This window comes from Brassica oleracea, unplaced genomic scaffold, assembly GCF_000695525.1.
Source record: "Brassica oleracea var. oleracea cultivar TO1000 unplaced genomic scaffold, BOL UnpScaffold00703, whole genome shotgun sequence".
NCBI lineage: Eukaryota > Viridiplantae > Streptophyta > Magnoliopsida > Brassicales > Brassicaceae > Brassica > Brassica oleracea.
The window spans coordinates 33059-46683 of NW_013617440.1; the positions used below are offsets into that span (position 1 = coordinate 33059).

Consider the following 13625-nt stretch of genomic DNA (forward strand, 5'->3'; position numbering starts at 1 on the left):
GTCCGTCGGTCATGTTCTTGTTTGATTGTTGGCCGGTGGGTCGACCTATGCTTAGGACGGTTCAGGGGTGTTACACAAACCATAACAAGACCACAAAGACAAGAAAGACAGAGCTAGAAACAGACCTAACAGGACCAAGAAACAGAGTTAACAATAACAATGTTGCACCGAGTTAACAAAACTACCAAGCAGTTATAAAAAAAACAATTACCACAGTGTTAACAAGACCAAGAAACAGAGAGTTACACTTACACTAATTAAACATTAAGTCACTGATGAGTTTCTTCTTGAGGGCTTCTTCATAGTCAGCTATAGAGGTTCTTTCTTTGCAATAAGAGACTCAAGTATACTCATATTCGACAACCTGTCCTTCACTTCCAAATCCTTCTGTTTAATGTCCCACATACTTTGAAACCCATTCACTGAATTCTCCTCACTCATAGTCTTCTTCCCACGGGCCTTTGATGCTTTAACACCCGCGGGATGCTTGGTTTCAGATGGTTGACAGGCCGATGAGTCTGCACCGTCTTCACACTTCCTTTTCTTAGAGCTTCCATCGTTTTTAGCACTTGAAACTTCACCCCACTTCTGGTCGTTTCGCAATTCCTTCCAAGCATGCTCCAAAGTGAATTTCTTTTTATGGTTGTTGTGGAAAATCTCATGAGCTCTTCTGAGGACATCATTCTCATTGCAACCACTACTTTTCTTCCTAGTTGCAGCTTCGTACGCGTCACAGAATTTGCAGACCAAGTCGTTGATCTTGTGCCAACGCTGCTTACAGTTATTAGGCGTTCTCTCCTCTCCCCCAGCTGCCTTTGGACTCGCGTTGAAACAGGCTGCAACTCTTTTCCAGAAGGTGCCTGCTTTTTGCTCGTTCGAAACCACTGGATCTTTGCTGGTGTTGAGCCACGAGCTGATCACCAGAATATCATCAGTAGGAGTCCACGTCTTCCGTTCCCGACGCTCACCTACATCATCCCTGTGAAGAGAAGGATGTTGAGATGAAGACAGAGTTGAGATATCTTCATAGTTAGCAAAAGAAATACTTTGTTGACTATGAAGTAGATCAACAAAGTTTCCTGTATGCGTAAATGGATTGGAATCCATCTCCAAAACACGCTCAAGAGAGATAGAGGAGAAGGAAAGAGTGAGGAAGTGAGAGGAGGAAATACGGTTTGAAATGAATTCAAGAAAGAGGATGATGAATATTTTTTATAGATTGAAGAGAACTATCAAAGCATTGAACACAACAACCAAACCGAGTTGACATCTATCTAACACATTCATCACTACACCATTCATTTCTACCTAACCATTAGCTAAAGCTAACCATAACATTAATTACACTCAGTTCTATTCAGACCAGAAGCTAAATCTATTCATTTACACATGATTAAAGAGTTACCATAATACACAACAGAGACAGAACAAATCAAACCTTGTTACACAAGACCAAAGAGTAATTGCTAACCTGTATTGCATTGAACTTTGTTCCAAAAACTTGGTTAATTCCCTTCATCATTCGCATTGAAAACGCAAAGAACAAAAGCAAATTCATCCATCCATCTGACGAAACAAAGACAGAAAGAAAAAATTAATCAAGACACATTTTAAACCAACTTGCAACAAACAATTCGAAATTGATCCATCCATCCTAAGACACAACATATAGAATCTACAGACAGAATCAAACACCACAAACAAATCAAAATCTTCAAAATCGAACAACATGAATCAGAAGCTTTACCTTTCGATTGGAGGAGAGCCACCGAGATAGTTGTCCGTCGCCGTCGTGCTTGAGAGCCACCGAGATACAGAATCGAAAAGACAAAAAAAATCAAAAAACATGCAAAATTGATCAGAACAAAAACATGCATAATCTAAATACATGCATAATTGAAAAACACAACAGTCGCTTTACCTTCGAAGAGAGACACCGAGAGGGAGTTCCGTCGCCGTCGAGAGAAGAGCCACCGAGAGAGAGAGAAAACAGAGAAAGAGGAAAGAGTCGAGAGAGACACCGAAAGAGAGGTAGCCGACGAGAGCCATCGAGAGAGAGAGAGAAACCGAGAACCACCGAGAGAGAGAGAAACCAGAGAGCCACCGATGGGAGGAGAAGTCGCCGTCAACAGAGAGATACGAAAATCGCCGTCGGGAGAGACATTCGACAGAAGGAGAGAAGAGAGACAGAGAGAAAGAGGCGAGACCGCTTCAACCTCTCCTCTACCCACTCACGGTTTGACAGGTGTCCCGCGGGATACGTTTCTTCTACCTCCTAATTAGGAGGCGTGTCTTCCTTAAATCTATTTTTCTCATTTATTTTTAATTCCAATTAAGATAAGATACAACAATAAGATACATGGTTAAACTTGCTCTAACTTATACGTTTCCTTTTTTTTTTGTCAAGGTTGAATTTATTTCAACGTTCAAGCTTCAAAGCTTGAAACAGAGTTCAAACAGAGTACAAACCAAAGTAGCACCAAAACCAACATCAGTAGATGCTAAATAAAAAGAGAACCTTGAGAAGAAGGATAACAATGAAACTAAAGAAAAGAAACTCCAAAGCCTGATCCTGAGATGGTGGAATTTCATCTTGCAGCGGGTGCACCTTCTGCACTTTGAGAACGGATGATAGAGTTGAGCCACCGCGGACCACCACTAGCTATATAGGATTGATAACGGCGATCTTTGGTAACACTTATACGTTTCTTTGTAGTTAAATTGGCTTCGTATCACAAAAACTCATTAAAGTCCCTTCTTTACATTTTAATCGCCGTAGATGTAACCTTTACAACTCTCTTTGTTTCTTGGCTTATATAAACACATACTCCAAATCTTTGATCCACACACTATCATGGCTATCAAAATGGCTAAGCGAAGCAGATCTTGAGGCTCAACCATTCTGACGGATTAGATATTATTATATTAATTTCATAAAGAGATTCAATACGAAGAAAAGAAGTAGGTTTAACCACTTATGATTTGATCTTCAATTCTTCAAAATCGTCAATTCATTTTGGTAAATTTCATTGTAGGACTGGTTCCTGATACATTAATACATATGTGTGGATATCTCTCACATCAGTGTATCCTTTTCAATTTGTTTATAAAAATTAGCGCATAAAGTTCAACTTTAATAAACTTTAGGCAATGCTTGCCTCTAAGAGATCAATGTAAGAGAATCAATTTACCATGTAAGAGAAAACATTTTTTTTGTCCAAGATAGCCGTTCAGAAGTTGTTCATCCAGAATTTTTCTATTCCATGTGAATCTAAAATCACAACGTAGAATTTATATTATTAAAATTGAAGTACATTTTAGTACTGTTTGGAAACATGAATAGTAGTATAACTGAGAATTGTTTGGAAACGAGGATAGCATTATTACATTAATTGTACTTCCATATTTCACTCATATTAACAAATTTATTAATTATATTACCTTAACAATATTTCACATCATTAATTATATTACCATAATAATAATATTGTAGATTTTTATTTAGTAGTTAATCAATATTAATTTTGTGCCAATTATAAAATCAAAAAAGTAAAATAACTGAGTTTTGCATAAGGTTAAACGTTTGTTTTAGTTTGTTTTACTAAAACATTTTTTTTAATTTCAATCGGTGGAAAATTACGTAGCCAAAAAATAATTCAAAGACGTGTTTTGTGAATAAAATCATAACTTAAATCAAAATAATAAAAATGAATTACATTTATTGTCACTTAATTTTTCACTCAATATAATTGTCTTACTAAATAAAAAAAAAAAATCTCTCTATTTCACTTAATTTAGCAAAACACATAGAAAATGTATTTTTTATTAGTTTATAAAATCAGTTAGGCATGAACACTAGATATCCACTTAGGTACGAGTTGTTCCTTTCGGGTATCGTTTTTTTTTGTTTTAAAATTACTCCCTCCTTGAATATTATAAATTTATGTTTAGGCTTTTAGTTGAGTTCTTTTGAGTCTGGATGAGTTTGGTTCTGATGTATATGACCCTAAAAATATCTAAATAACCAATGCATTTGTACCAAAAATAACCATATTATCTGATTCGATTCAGGTTTTTTGAATACAATTAGTTATATTACGACATATCTAAAATATAAAACACTAATTATGAAAAATAAATATTAATGTATAAAATTATAAGTATAACTAGACCCTGATCCGCGCGCCAGCGCGAGTATAAATTTTCAGTTTTTAATTATTTATTTTATTAAATGATGTATTTGTAATATTCGTTCATATTATATTCATTAAGTAAATATTTTTTTGCATCTTAAACTATCTATTTTTTTACGAATGTGTGATATCATATAAAAAATATTAAAAAAATGAGTATAGAGTTAATTAGATAATTTTAAAAACAGAAATTTTTCTTTCGTGTGCGATATCATATAAATAATGATCCACCCAGTTAACAAAAATCATGATTATTTTATGTGTAATTTTTTTTATTTTGAAACTATATTAAATTTTACATATTTTAATTAGAATATTTTTAATATCTTTACCTTTTTATTTGAAATGCAACTCAATATTTTTTTACAATATAGTTGACTACTATTGTTAGGTTGCAAAAAAAGATACAGCCAAGAAAAAATGAGAAGATATAATAAGCATGAAAGCAATAAATACATTTTTAAAACTCGCATGAAAATAAGAGATATATGTATAATCCATCAAAACCAATTATATTATGCATAAACATGAAACTTAAATGTCCAATGGCACTATATGTGATTAGTCTAGGCATGCAAGAGTTATTCACTAAATGATATGAGAAGAGCTCTCATGATGACACATAAGTAATGACAATCTTGATAATAACACATGAGGCAAAGGTTTATTATTTAGAATGCTCCTCAAATAATAGTAAAGAGATATTCATGCGAGAGTTGCTGCGGTAAGGTTTCTTGGGGATTCAAGAAAAAAAATGAAGCCATACCTAAAGATGTTCTAAGAGGACATTTGGTAGTGTATGTAGGTGATGATTACAGGAGATTGTGATAAAGATGGATATGCTTAAACATCCAATCTTCAAGGCATTGCTTGATCAAGCTCAAGATGCTTATGATTTCTGTTCTGGCCCATTAAGATTATGGATTCAATGCGATGAGAACACTTTCCTCGATGTTGTTTGTTGCAGGGCGCTCCTCAGCATCGAAGGAACTGCACTGGCATGCACTTGTGAGAATGGAGATATATTTTTTTGATTTTGATTCATATCTCTCTGAATCTATGTTTCCAGAGAAAATAAATGTTCATTTAGATAAAGTTGTACACTAATTAAGTAAAAGTTTGTTCATAAGTATGATCCATAATATGATAAGTATAAGCAAGAGTCGCTGAACATGCAACATCTACAGACTACAACTAAACTCTGACAAAGATTGTTTTTTCTCACACAACTCAAGACAGAGAGCACAACATTTAAGACATGGTTGCTTCTGTTCTGTCTCATATAAAAACTATTGTTTGATGCATCAAATGAGAATTACACGTAATTTTCATATATATTATACAAAGTGACACCATTCACATTACCCTAAAATTTCAAACAAGCAAAAGCAACAAAACTGAAGCTGGACAAAACAGAACAGAGCATAACAGAGGAAGGCTCTCTTAACATATGGGAATGGGAGCTCCGTTCCATTCCTTGAGACAATCCATCAATGGATCAATAATCTTACCTTCACACATAGCAGTGAATACCTTATCAAACTCCTCTCCCGGAGAGACGACCTTTTCTCCGGTCAACAACTTCGTTCCGAGCTCTTCCCTCACGAACTTATACAGCGGATAAGATCGACATTCCTTAATCCTGTTGGGAATCGCCGCCGTTCCATTAGCGTAAGCCTCTCTAGTCGCATCCACTTCCTTTGGAAGCACCATCTTAAGCTCCTCCTCAAAAGCCCCAATCTTTTGAAAGATCGAAGTCACTGCGTTCTTCTCAATCTCACCATTGGATAAAGCGTGATCAACAATGACTTGTCTTAACTTCTGCATCAACGGGTAAGTAGCGCTACAAGGATCGTCAACGTATGTAAACACTTGTTCACGATCAACGACCTTAAGCAAGTCTTTCTCACAGAACCGGGATGGATGCAACTCCCCGTTGACTCCAGTGGTCAACACTTTCTTAGCCACTTGAGAAACAGTGTTCTTCACGGTCTGTCTCAGATTCTCCTCAAGATGTCTCAAATCAACAGCTTGACAAATCGCTACGAGGAACGTGGTAGACATCAGCTTGAGAATGTCAACAGCTTCAGACGTCTTACGAGAGGAAATGAGTCCTAAAGAGTTAACATCTTGGTTATGCTGTTCAGCTGATTGAACATGGCTTGTTACTGGATTCGCAAGGTACTGAAGCTCAGAGCAGTAAGAAGCCATGGCGATCTCTGCTCCTTTGAATCCGTAATCTAAACTTGGGTTGTTGGAAGCTGTTAGATTCGAAGGAAGACCGTTGTTATAGAAGTCGTTCACCAACTCAGAGAACTGAGCGAACATGAGCTTCCCAATAGCTGCAACCGCTAAACGTGTGTTGTCCATAGAGACACCTATCGGAGTCCCCTGGAAGTTACCACCGTGAATCGCTTTGTTCCTCGAAACGTCAATTAACGGATTATCGTTAACTGAGTTGATCTCACGCTCGATTGACTTCGTGGCGTGACGGATCACTTCGATCTGAGGGCCGAGCCATTGAGGAGACGTGCGGAGCGCGTAACGGTCTTGTTTCGGTTTTTGTAACGGATCCATCTCGTGAAGCTTTTGCGCTAGCTTCATGTACGAGCTTCCGTCGAGGATGTGCTCCATGATCGCCGCCGCTTCGATCTGTCCGGGGTGATGTTTGAGTCGGTGAGTCAAATGATCGGTGAACTCCGGCTTCCCGCTCATCACCTCCGCGAAGATCGCGGATAAAACCTCGGCGAGGACCGATTGAACATTCGCTTCGAAGAGAACCATCGACGCCATGCCGGATCCAACCGCCGTGCCGTTGACGAGCGCTAAGCCTTCCTTAGGCTGTAGATCGAAGAATCCGGAAGTGATTCCGGCTTTCTTGAAGGCTTCTTCGGCGGTTAGGGATTCACCGTTGGGACCGGTGGCTTTGGAGTTCGGACGGCCGGTGAGGAGACCTGCGATGTAGGAGAGGGGGACGAGATCGCCGGAGGCGGTTATGGTTCCACGGAGGGGGAGAGACGGAGAGATGTTGTGGTTGAGGAGGCTGGTGATCGCTTCGAGGATTTCGAATCGGATCCCGGAGTATCCTTGGAGGAGTGTGTTGACTCGGACGAGCATGGCGGCTCTCGTGGCGGATTCCGGTAGCGTGTGACATGTCTCCTTCGTGTTCCCGAAGATTCCGGCGTTCAAAAACCTGAAACGTAACAAACGATATTTCATTAAAAACTATATAATAAAATAAACTAAAGTCAACACATATCACTGCCCGGCGTGATAAACCTCCACCCGACCCGACCTGATATACTGACCCGGCGTGTTTCCCATGCAACAAATATGCTCGTGAGTATATTCAGTGACAATTAGACCGCACCAAATATCACTGCCAATTTTCCACTTAATCCACTAAATTATAATATCTCTTATTCCAACCCCAAACTTTGAAAGTTTTTAAAATTAGAAAATAAAATAATGCTTGATCACATTCCTTGCATGCTCTAGTTAATCACTCACAATCTTAAATTTTTATTAATTACCTGATGAGTTCGGTTTGCAATGCGGCGCCGTTTTTGGTTCTCCGGTGAGAGGTAGCTCCAAACCCAGTGGTTACACCGTAACTGTCAGTACCTTTACCCATACTCTCCATAACCCAATCGCTGCTAGCTTTCACGCCAGCTCTCGAAGCCTCCGCTAGCTCAACCTTAACGCCACCGCCTACGTTCGAGATCGCCGCGACTTGTCCGATCGTCAGTGTTTCTCCGCCGAGATTCACCACCGGTTTACGGTAATCCTCAACCATCCTCTTCACCTCATCTAAATGACTCCCTTTCATCTGCTCCGCCGCAGCACCCCAATTCAACGGATCCGCCGCCACCGTCACTTTAGTCTTCTCTACTACGCCGCACAACAACATCGCTTCGATTTTGCCGTTTTGGTGAACTGATCCGTTGATCTGATCCATTGGTTTTTGATAAATAGGAACAGATCTTTTGAATTGTTGGTGAAGGATGAAAGAGAGGAGAGCTTTTGAATTGTTGGTGAAGGAGTTTGGTTTTGTGTTCCTGAGGAGAAGAGAATGAGGAGAGTGGTTTATATAAGGACACGATGTGGTAGTGTTTGATGTTAGGTAAGTACAAGAGAACAAGTTTTTTATTTTATTATGTAATAATAATAATAATAAAAACATTAACTGAAAATGAGAATTGAGGGGGTGGGTGGAGAGTTTCATGATGACCGTTGGATGGCTTATGATCATCTAACGGTTGAGGATAGAGAACGTGATTTTGGTTTGAGCCGCAAAAAGTCTATTTGGAAAAGGTGGTCGTGGCTGGTGGGTGAAGGGAAATAGCGTTTTGCGGTTGGTGAGAGTTTACGAGTGATTATGGTTTGGGAGTAGGTGTGCAAAAACGTAGTACTAGTAGAGTCAATTTCAACGTCCATACCGAATAAGAGCATATTTTAATATTTTTTTTTTCTGAATAGTTAAGGACTTTGATCCTAATTATATGTCCATAAGAACGTAGTACTAGTAGAGTCAATTTCAACGTCCATACCGAATAACACTTCAAGGATAATAAGAGATTTTTAATAGTTTTTTACATTTTTCGTCTCATTTGATACAATTTGTTATGTCTCAGCATGTATTCATGACCACTCTTTAGCACAGAGCAAAACATTCATTTCAGTTCCAGAAAATTTAAATAATGTTTAGACCTTTTAACTTCTAAAATTAATAAAGAAGAATTTACGTATAAATTATCAAATGTCAATCCATAATTGTTTTAGGACCTATAAATTTCGGTGTTGGCTATGCCCCATACTACGAGTGTAATTTTTAAAAATATAGACATAGTCAACAAATCATAATCGTATTGCGATACTGTTCATTAGATAACCATTTTACTAAACGTCAAATACATCTTACATTTTTTTTTTGCAAAGAAAATACATTTTGCATTTGACATGATGATGACTTAAAAGAACCAAATCAAAATCAACGCTACTTAAAAATTTCTCAAAAAAATATTATAATACCCCACTAAATAGTCAAAATCGACCCAAACCTGCATGACTTATTTTCTACTATATATTTTATTTTTACTATACTTTTTATGTGGGTTAGATACTAAACATTTTGACCTCATAACAAATATTTAAGTCGTTTGGGTTAAGTTAATGATATCACGAGATTTGTACAAGACGGCGTTTGACTTTAATTAAAATATCATATTCTTTTTTTTGTCAGCATTAAAATATCATATTCGTTATGATGATTTGTGAAGTGCTATGAGTACATATAACTCTATTAAGTGCTTTTTTTTAACAAACTATATAAGTACTTTTTAATCCCGTTAGTTATATTGTTTTTTGATAATTCAGTGCATCATAGAGATACAAACTAAATAAATTTTATAGAATAAATAAAGAAATAAGAAAATAAGTAATTGTATTGAATAAACGTGAATGAATATATATATATATACACACAATATACCGTTATTATTTTTTTGTATTACCATCTTTATTTTAAAAAAATAAAAATACATATTATGAAGTTGTATATTGCCGGGTTTTCCTTCGTTTATGTTGCCGTTCATTTCAGTATGTAAAAGACGGTTTGGATCATGATGGTTTAGTTGTAGGTGATGACTGATGACTTATTTGTTAAACGATTTGCCAAATTTTCTATGACTAATCCGACAATTAATAGATAAACTCGAAAAAAATTCATTAACGTGTCTGCAAAAAGAAAACACTGCTTTGTCAAAAAATAAAAATAAAGTAAAACTCGCAGATAATTGTGCACTAGCTGATTTTCCCCTAAATAGTAACAAATAAATATATTATAAAATTAATATTTTAATTTTAATTTCAATTATTTTGTAGTTTATACGTAGATTTATTTTAAATAATATTATATTATTTTAATTAGACATGAAATTTGGATATATAATTTCTTGTCAATTTGGTTATAACTTGGGATATATTGAATTGTAATTTTTTTGTAACACTTATTGAATTGTATTGCTTCTCCAATTTTAACCATAATATTTTATGTACTGAAAAACATATCAATAGTAGAAATTGTAAAATATTTTTAGTTCATCAATTTTATTTTAGTATATGTTATTTAAATTAATTTTTGTAATAATCTGAGAAAATAGACTAATATAAATAAATAGTTTTCTTAAACATTAAAATATATTATGTTGTTTAATATTATGGTTTAAAAATATGATAATTTTTAACATCAAAACTGTTTTTTGTATACATTCCTAGACATTCTTTCATAGTTTGGTTGGCTCTAAAAGACAAATTATCTACAAGGATTTGTATGAGATAGTGGGTTATTATCCAAAGTTGTGTATTTTGTGAAGAGTGAGATGAGAGTAGAGATCACTTCTATTTGCTTGTCCCTACACTTACACAATATGGACGATTTTTGTGGCGAAGCTACTTAGGGCTACTCCAGATTGGCCAGACACAGTTTCATTGCTGTTGCGCCCAAACCCGTATTCGTTTTGACTCCATCCTCCTCAAGCTGTCTTTCAGTGTTCGGTCTATCTAATCTGGAAGGAAAAAAACTCTAGAAGGCATCAAAGGGTATGTTTAAACGCATGTACCTTAGTTCGTTCCATTGAAAAGATGATCCGTAACAGAGTTGTTTCTCTGAATTATCATGGCACACATAGACTGGAGGGGCTGTTGCGTAGATGGTTTGAAGTATACTCTACGTGAAGGACCTGCTTTTTTCTTGTTTTCTTTGGTTTCTATAGGATTTTAGAGTTATAACTTTATATTGTTTACCATAGGTAAATGCATATCATTCTTTTGATTAATAAATATAAAATTTAAAAATACTGTTTTTCGTAAATTGTTTTTTATAAAATCACATCATATTTTTATAATACTATTTAAGAAGTCAGTTTTTAGATGTCCTTCTCACGTTGATTGTTCGAAAATTTCAATACAATGACAACCCCTTAATGAATTAAATTAATTATTAAAATGTCATTATTAATACCTTTTATTTAACTTTATTTTGTTAACATTTATTTTGAGATCACTTAATTATCAAAAAGATTTTCAATATCAAAAGAAGTATATTTAAGATAAATATATGTGTATCTATATATAACAATTTTGAATTTCTTCTTATATAAATAGAAAAGGAAACTAATAAAAAGTTAATATAGATAATATATATATATATGTACCATTTTTATATTAAAAAATATAATTTAATAAAATGAATTTATTTTATATAGATCAAAAAAGAAATAGTAAATAAAATGATAATATCTTTAATATAAAAAAATAGCAAGTTGTCATATTTTAAAATATCTAATTTAAGAATTTTTTTTATTATATATATATATATATATCAAAAGAGGAAACTAATATTTAAAAGGAAATAAATTAACATAAAAGTAAAATATGTTGTTTAAAGTTTTCTAAAACATTAAGTAGTTTAAATTGTATTTATGTTTATGTGTTTTAAAAAATATTTGATTTTTTTAGATAAATAACTTTGATTAAAATGAAAAATCTTCACTTCAATTAATAACTTTAATGTAGTGTTATATTTAAAATAATGAAATGTTTAGATTGGTCTTAAAAAATACATATTTTCAATTTCGGAATTGTTTTAGTTTATAATTTTTATCTGTGATTTATGCATTTAAAAAAATTCATAAACCCCAATAATAAACCAAAATATATACAACACGATAATTAAAATAAACATACAAACGATAAGAAACTAACTACACCAAATTAAAATCACATTATAATTTTTTAAAAAAATATTATTGTCAATTTCAATATTTTTCAAAATCAAATACCTTAAAAATCACAATTCAATAACTCATAAACAACGAAATTTAACTAAAAATGAAAAATATTAAACTACATAAAACAAAAAATTAATATTAATAAACTATTTCAGTTTAGTATTTTTCTTAAATATCTATTCCCGCGTATAAACATAGGTGAATCAAATATGCTTTCATAAAATATCTTATCTTTCCCTTTGTTACATAAAATTTTATTTGGAAAATATAAAAAAACTAAAATTAAAATTTTAATTGGCATAAATTATTTACTAGTTTTTAATAATGACAATTAATATAATATTTTAATTCATTAGTGATGTCTCTGTAATTAATCATCTTAAAAATTAATATAAAACACGTAAGAACTAACTTTTCAAATAATATTGTAAAATATATACCTACCATGTCATTTTCCATGAAGGAGAAAAGAACATATTGTACTCTAAAAAACATATAGTACTCTCATTGTGAAATTTCATTTCTATTTATGTAGAATTAAATATCTCTGGGAGCATAAATTTTTGTTTTGTTTGCTAGCTATATCTCTGTAGAGAATAACATTCAAACGTGAATGTTAGTGTCAAAGTGTTTTACTACCGGAATGATTTTGGTCAAGTGGTCGATGAGATTTGGGATAAAACTATAACAGTTTTTTTACAGGGTTTGAGTCTTCTTTGAAATAAAGTTATAATTATGTGGGAAGTTTTGGTTTAGCTTTGGCTGGTAACATGCGATCCAGCTACTCTCTAGCATTAGTCGGAAGATATTTTAAACTCGGATCTGATGTGCCGCAGTCCACATATCATTACATAGAACCAGTTCAGCATGGAGTTCAGGACGTTCTGAACATTTCAACCAAGGTTCATGTTTTTCACCGTACCAGACTTGACTTGGATCATGCCAGACTTGAGAAAGATCATGCCAGACTTGAGAAAGATCATGCCAGACTTGACTTAGGTGGTGAAGAAACCGAAGACAGACATGCATTCTCATCCGGCAGACCATCCGGACAATCCCGCAAGCGTCCTTATCTTTACCCCGTGCATCCATCTGGTTCGGATGAACCTGGACATTTTGACTAGTCTTCTCCATTTTCCGTACCTTGACCAGATCTAGTCTCCTCCATTTTCCGTGTTTTGACTAGATCTAGTCAAATTTGTATTTTCTATGCATTGTTTTCTCACTTTGTTAGATCCGGGATGTTCCTTTACTCCCTTGTGATCGCCAGTTTTTTTTTAAAAAAAAGAGAGAAAAAAAATCTATCAAAAAAAAAAAAGAGTAAAAGTTTTGGTTTGAATCATTTCTGAAGAGAAATCCAGGGGGAGTGGTGGAAGAGAAACTCTGCTGACTGAAGAGAAACCCAGCCATGGAACAGTTAAGGCAAATCCATATAAAAATCTCTTCATCTTCCTTTCTCTTTTTTTTTACCCGTAAAAGGTTGTTTTGGTACTGCCTATCATCCTTTGAATCAATGGAAAGAACTCTGAGTGATCACCTAAAAATCGTGAGCTAAAAACTTTGAAAGTGTGAGGATTTTTATTTGCTAACTCTTTTGTTAAGTGTTTTCAGGATGTTTGGACTTCTCAAGAAATCAAAACTA

General features: G+C 34.3%; 2 protein-coding genes across 2 annotated transcripts; both read right to left on the minus strand.

Moving 5' to 3' along the window:
- Positions 1–309: 309 nt before the first annotated feature.
- On the minus strand, positions 310–1107 carry LOC106319939 (glutathione S-transferase T3-like). Its single transcript, XM_013758327.1, has one exon. The coding sequence runs from the start codon at positions 1105–1107 to the stop codon at positions 310–312; it is 798 nt and encodes a 265-aa protein (XP_013613781.1).
- Positions 1108–5493: 4386 nt separating this feature from the next.
- LOC106319945 (phenylalanine ammonia-lyase 2-like) lies at positions 5494–8276 on the minus strand. Its single transcript, XM_013758330.1, has 2 exons — positions 7727–8276; positions 5494–7386 (listed from the first exon to the last, which is right to left on the minus strand). The coding sequence occupies exons 1-2, from the start codon at positions 8149–8151 to the stop codon at positions 5637–5639; spliced, it is 2175 nt and encodes a 724-aa protein (XP_013613784.1). The 5' UTR covers positions 8152–8276; the 3' UTR covers positions 5494–5636.
- Positions 8277–13625: the final 5349 nt, after the last annotated feature.

Bases quoted from the DNA above. Each gene is read 5' to 3' on its own strand.
- LOC106319939 (XM_013758327.1), bottom strand. From the start codon at position 1,107: ATGGATTCCAATCCATTTACGCATACAGGAAACTTTGTTGATCTACTT.
- LOC106319945 (XM_013758330.1), bottom strand. From the start codon at position 8,151: ATGGATCAGATCAACGGATCAGTTCACCAAAACGGCAAAATCGAAGCG. The intron at 7,387-7,726 runs GTAATTAATAAA...GTTACGTTTCAG, and splicing joins TTGCAAACCGAACTCATCAG to GTTTTTGAACGCCGGAATCT.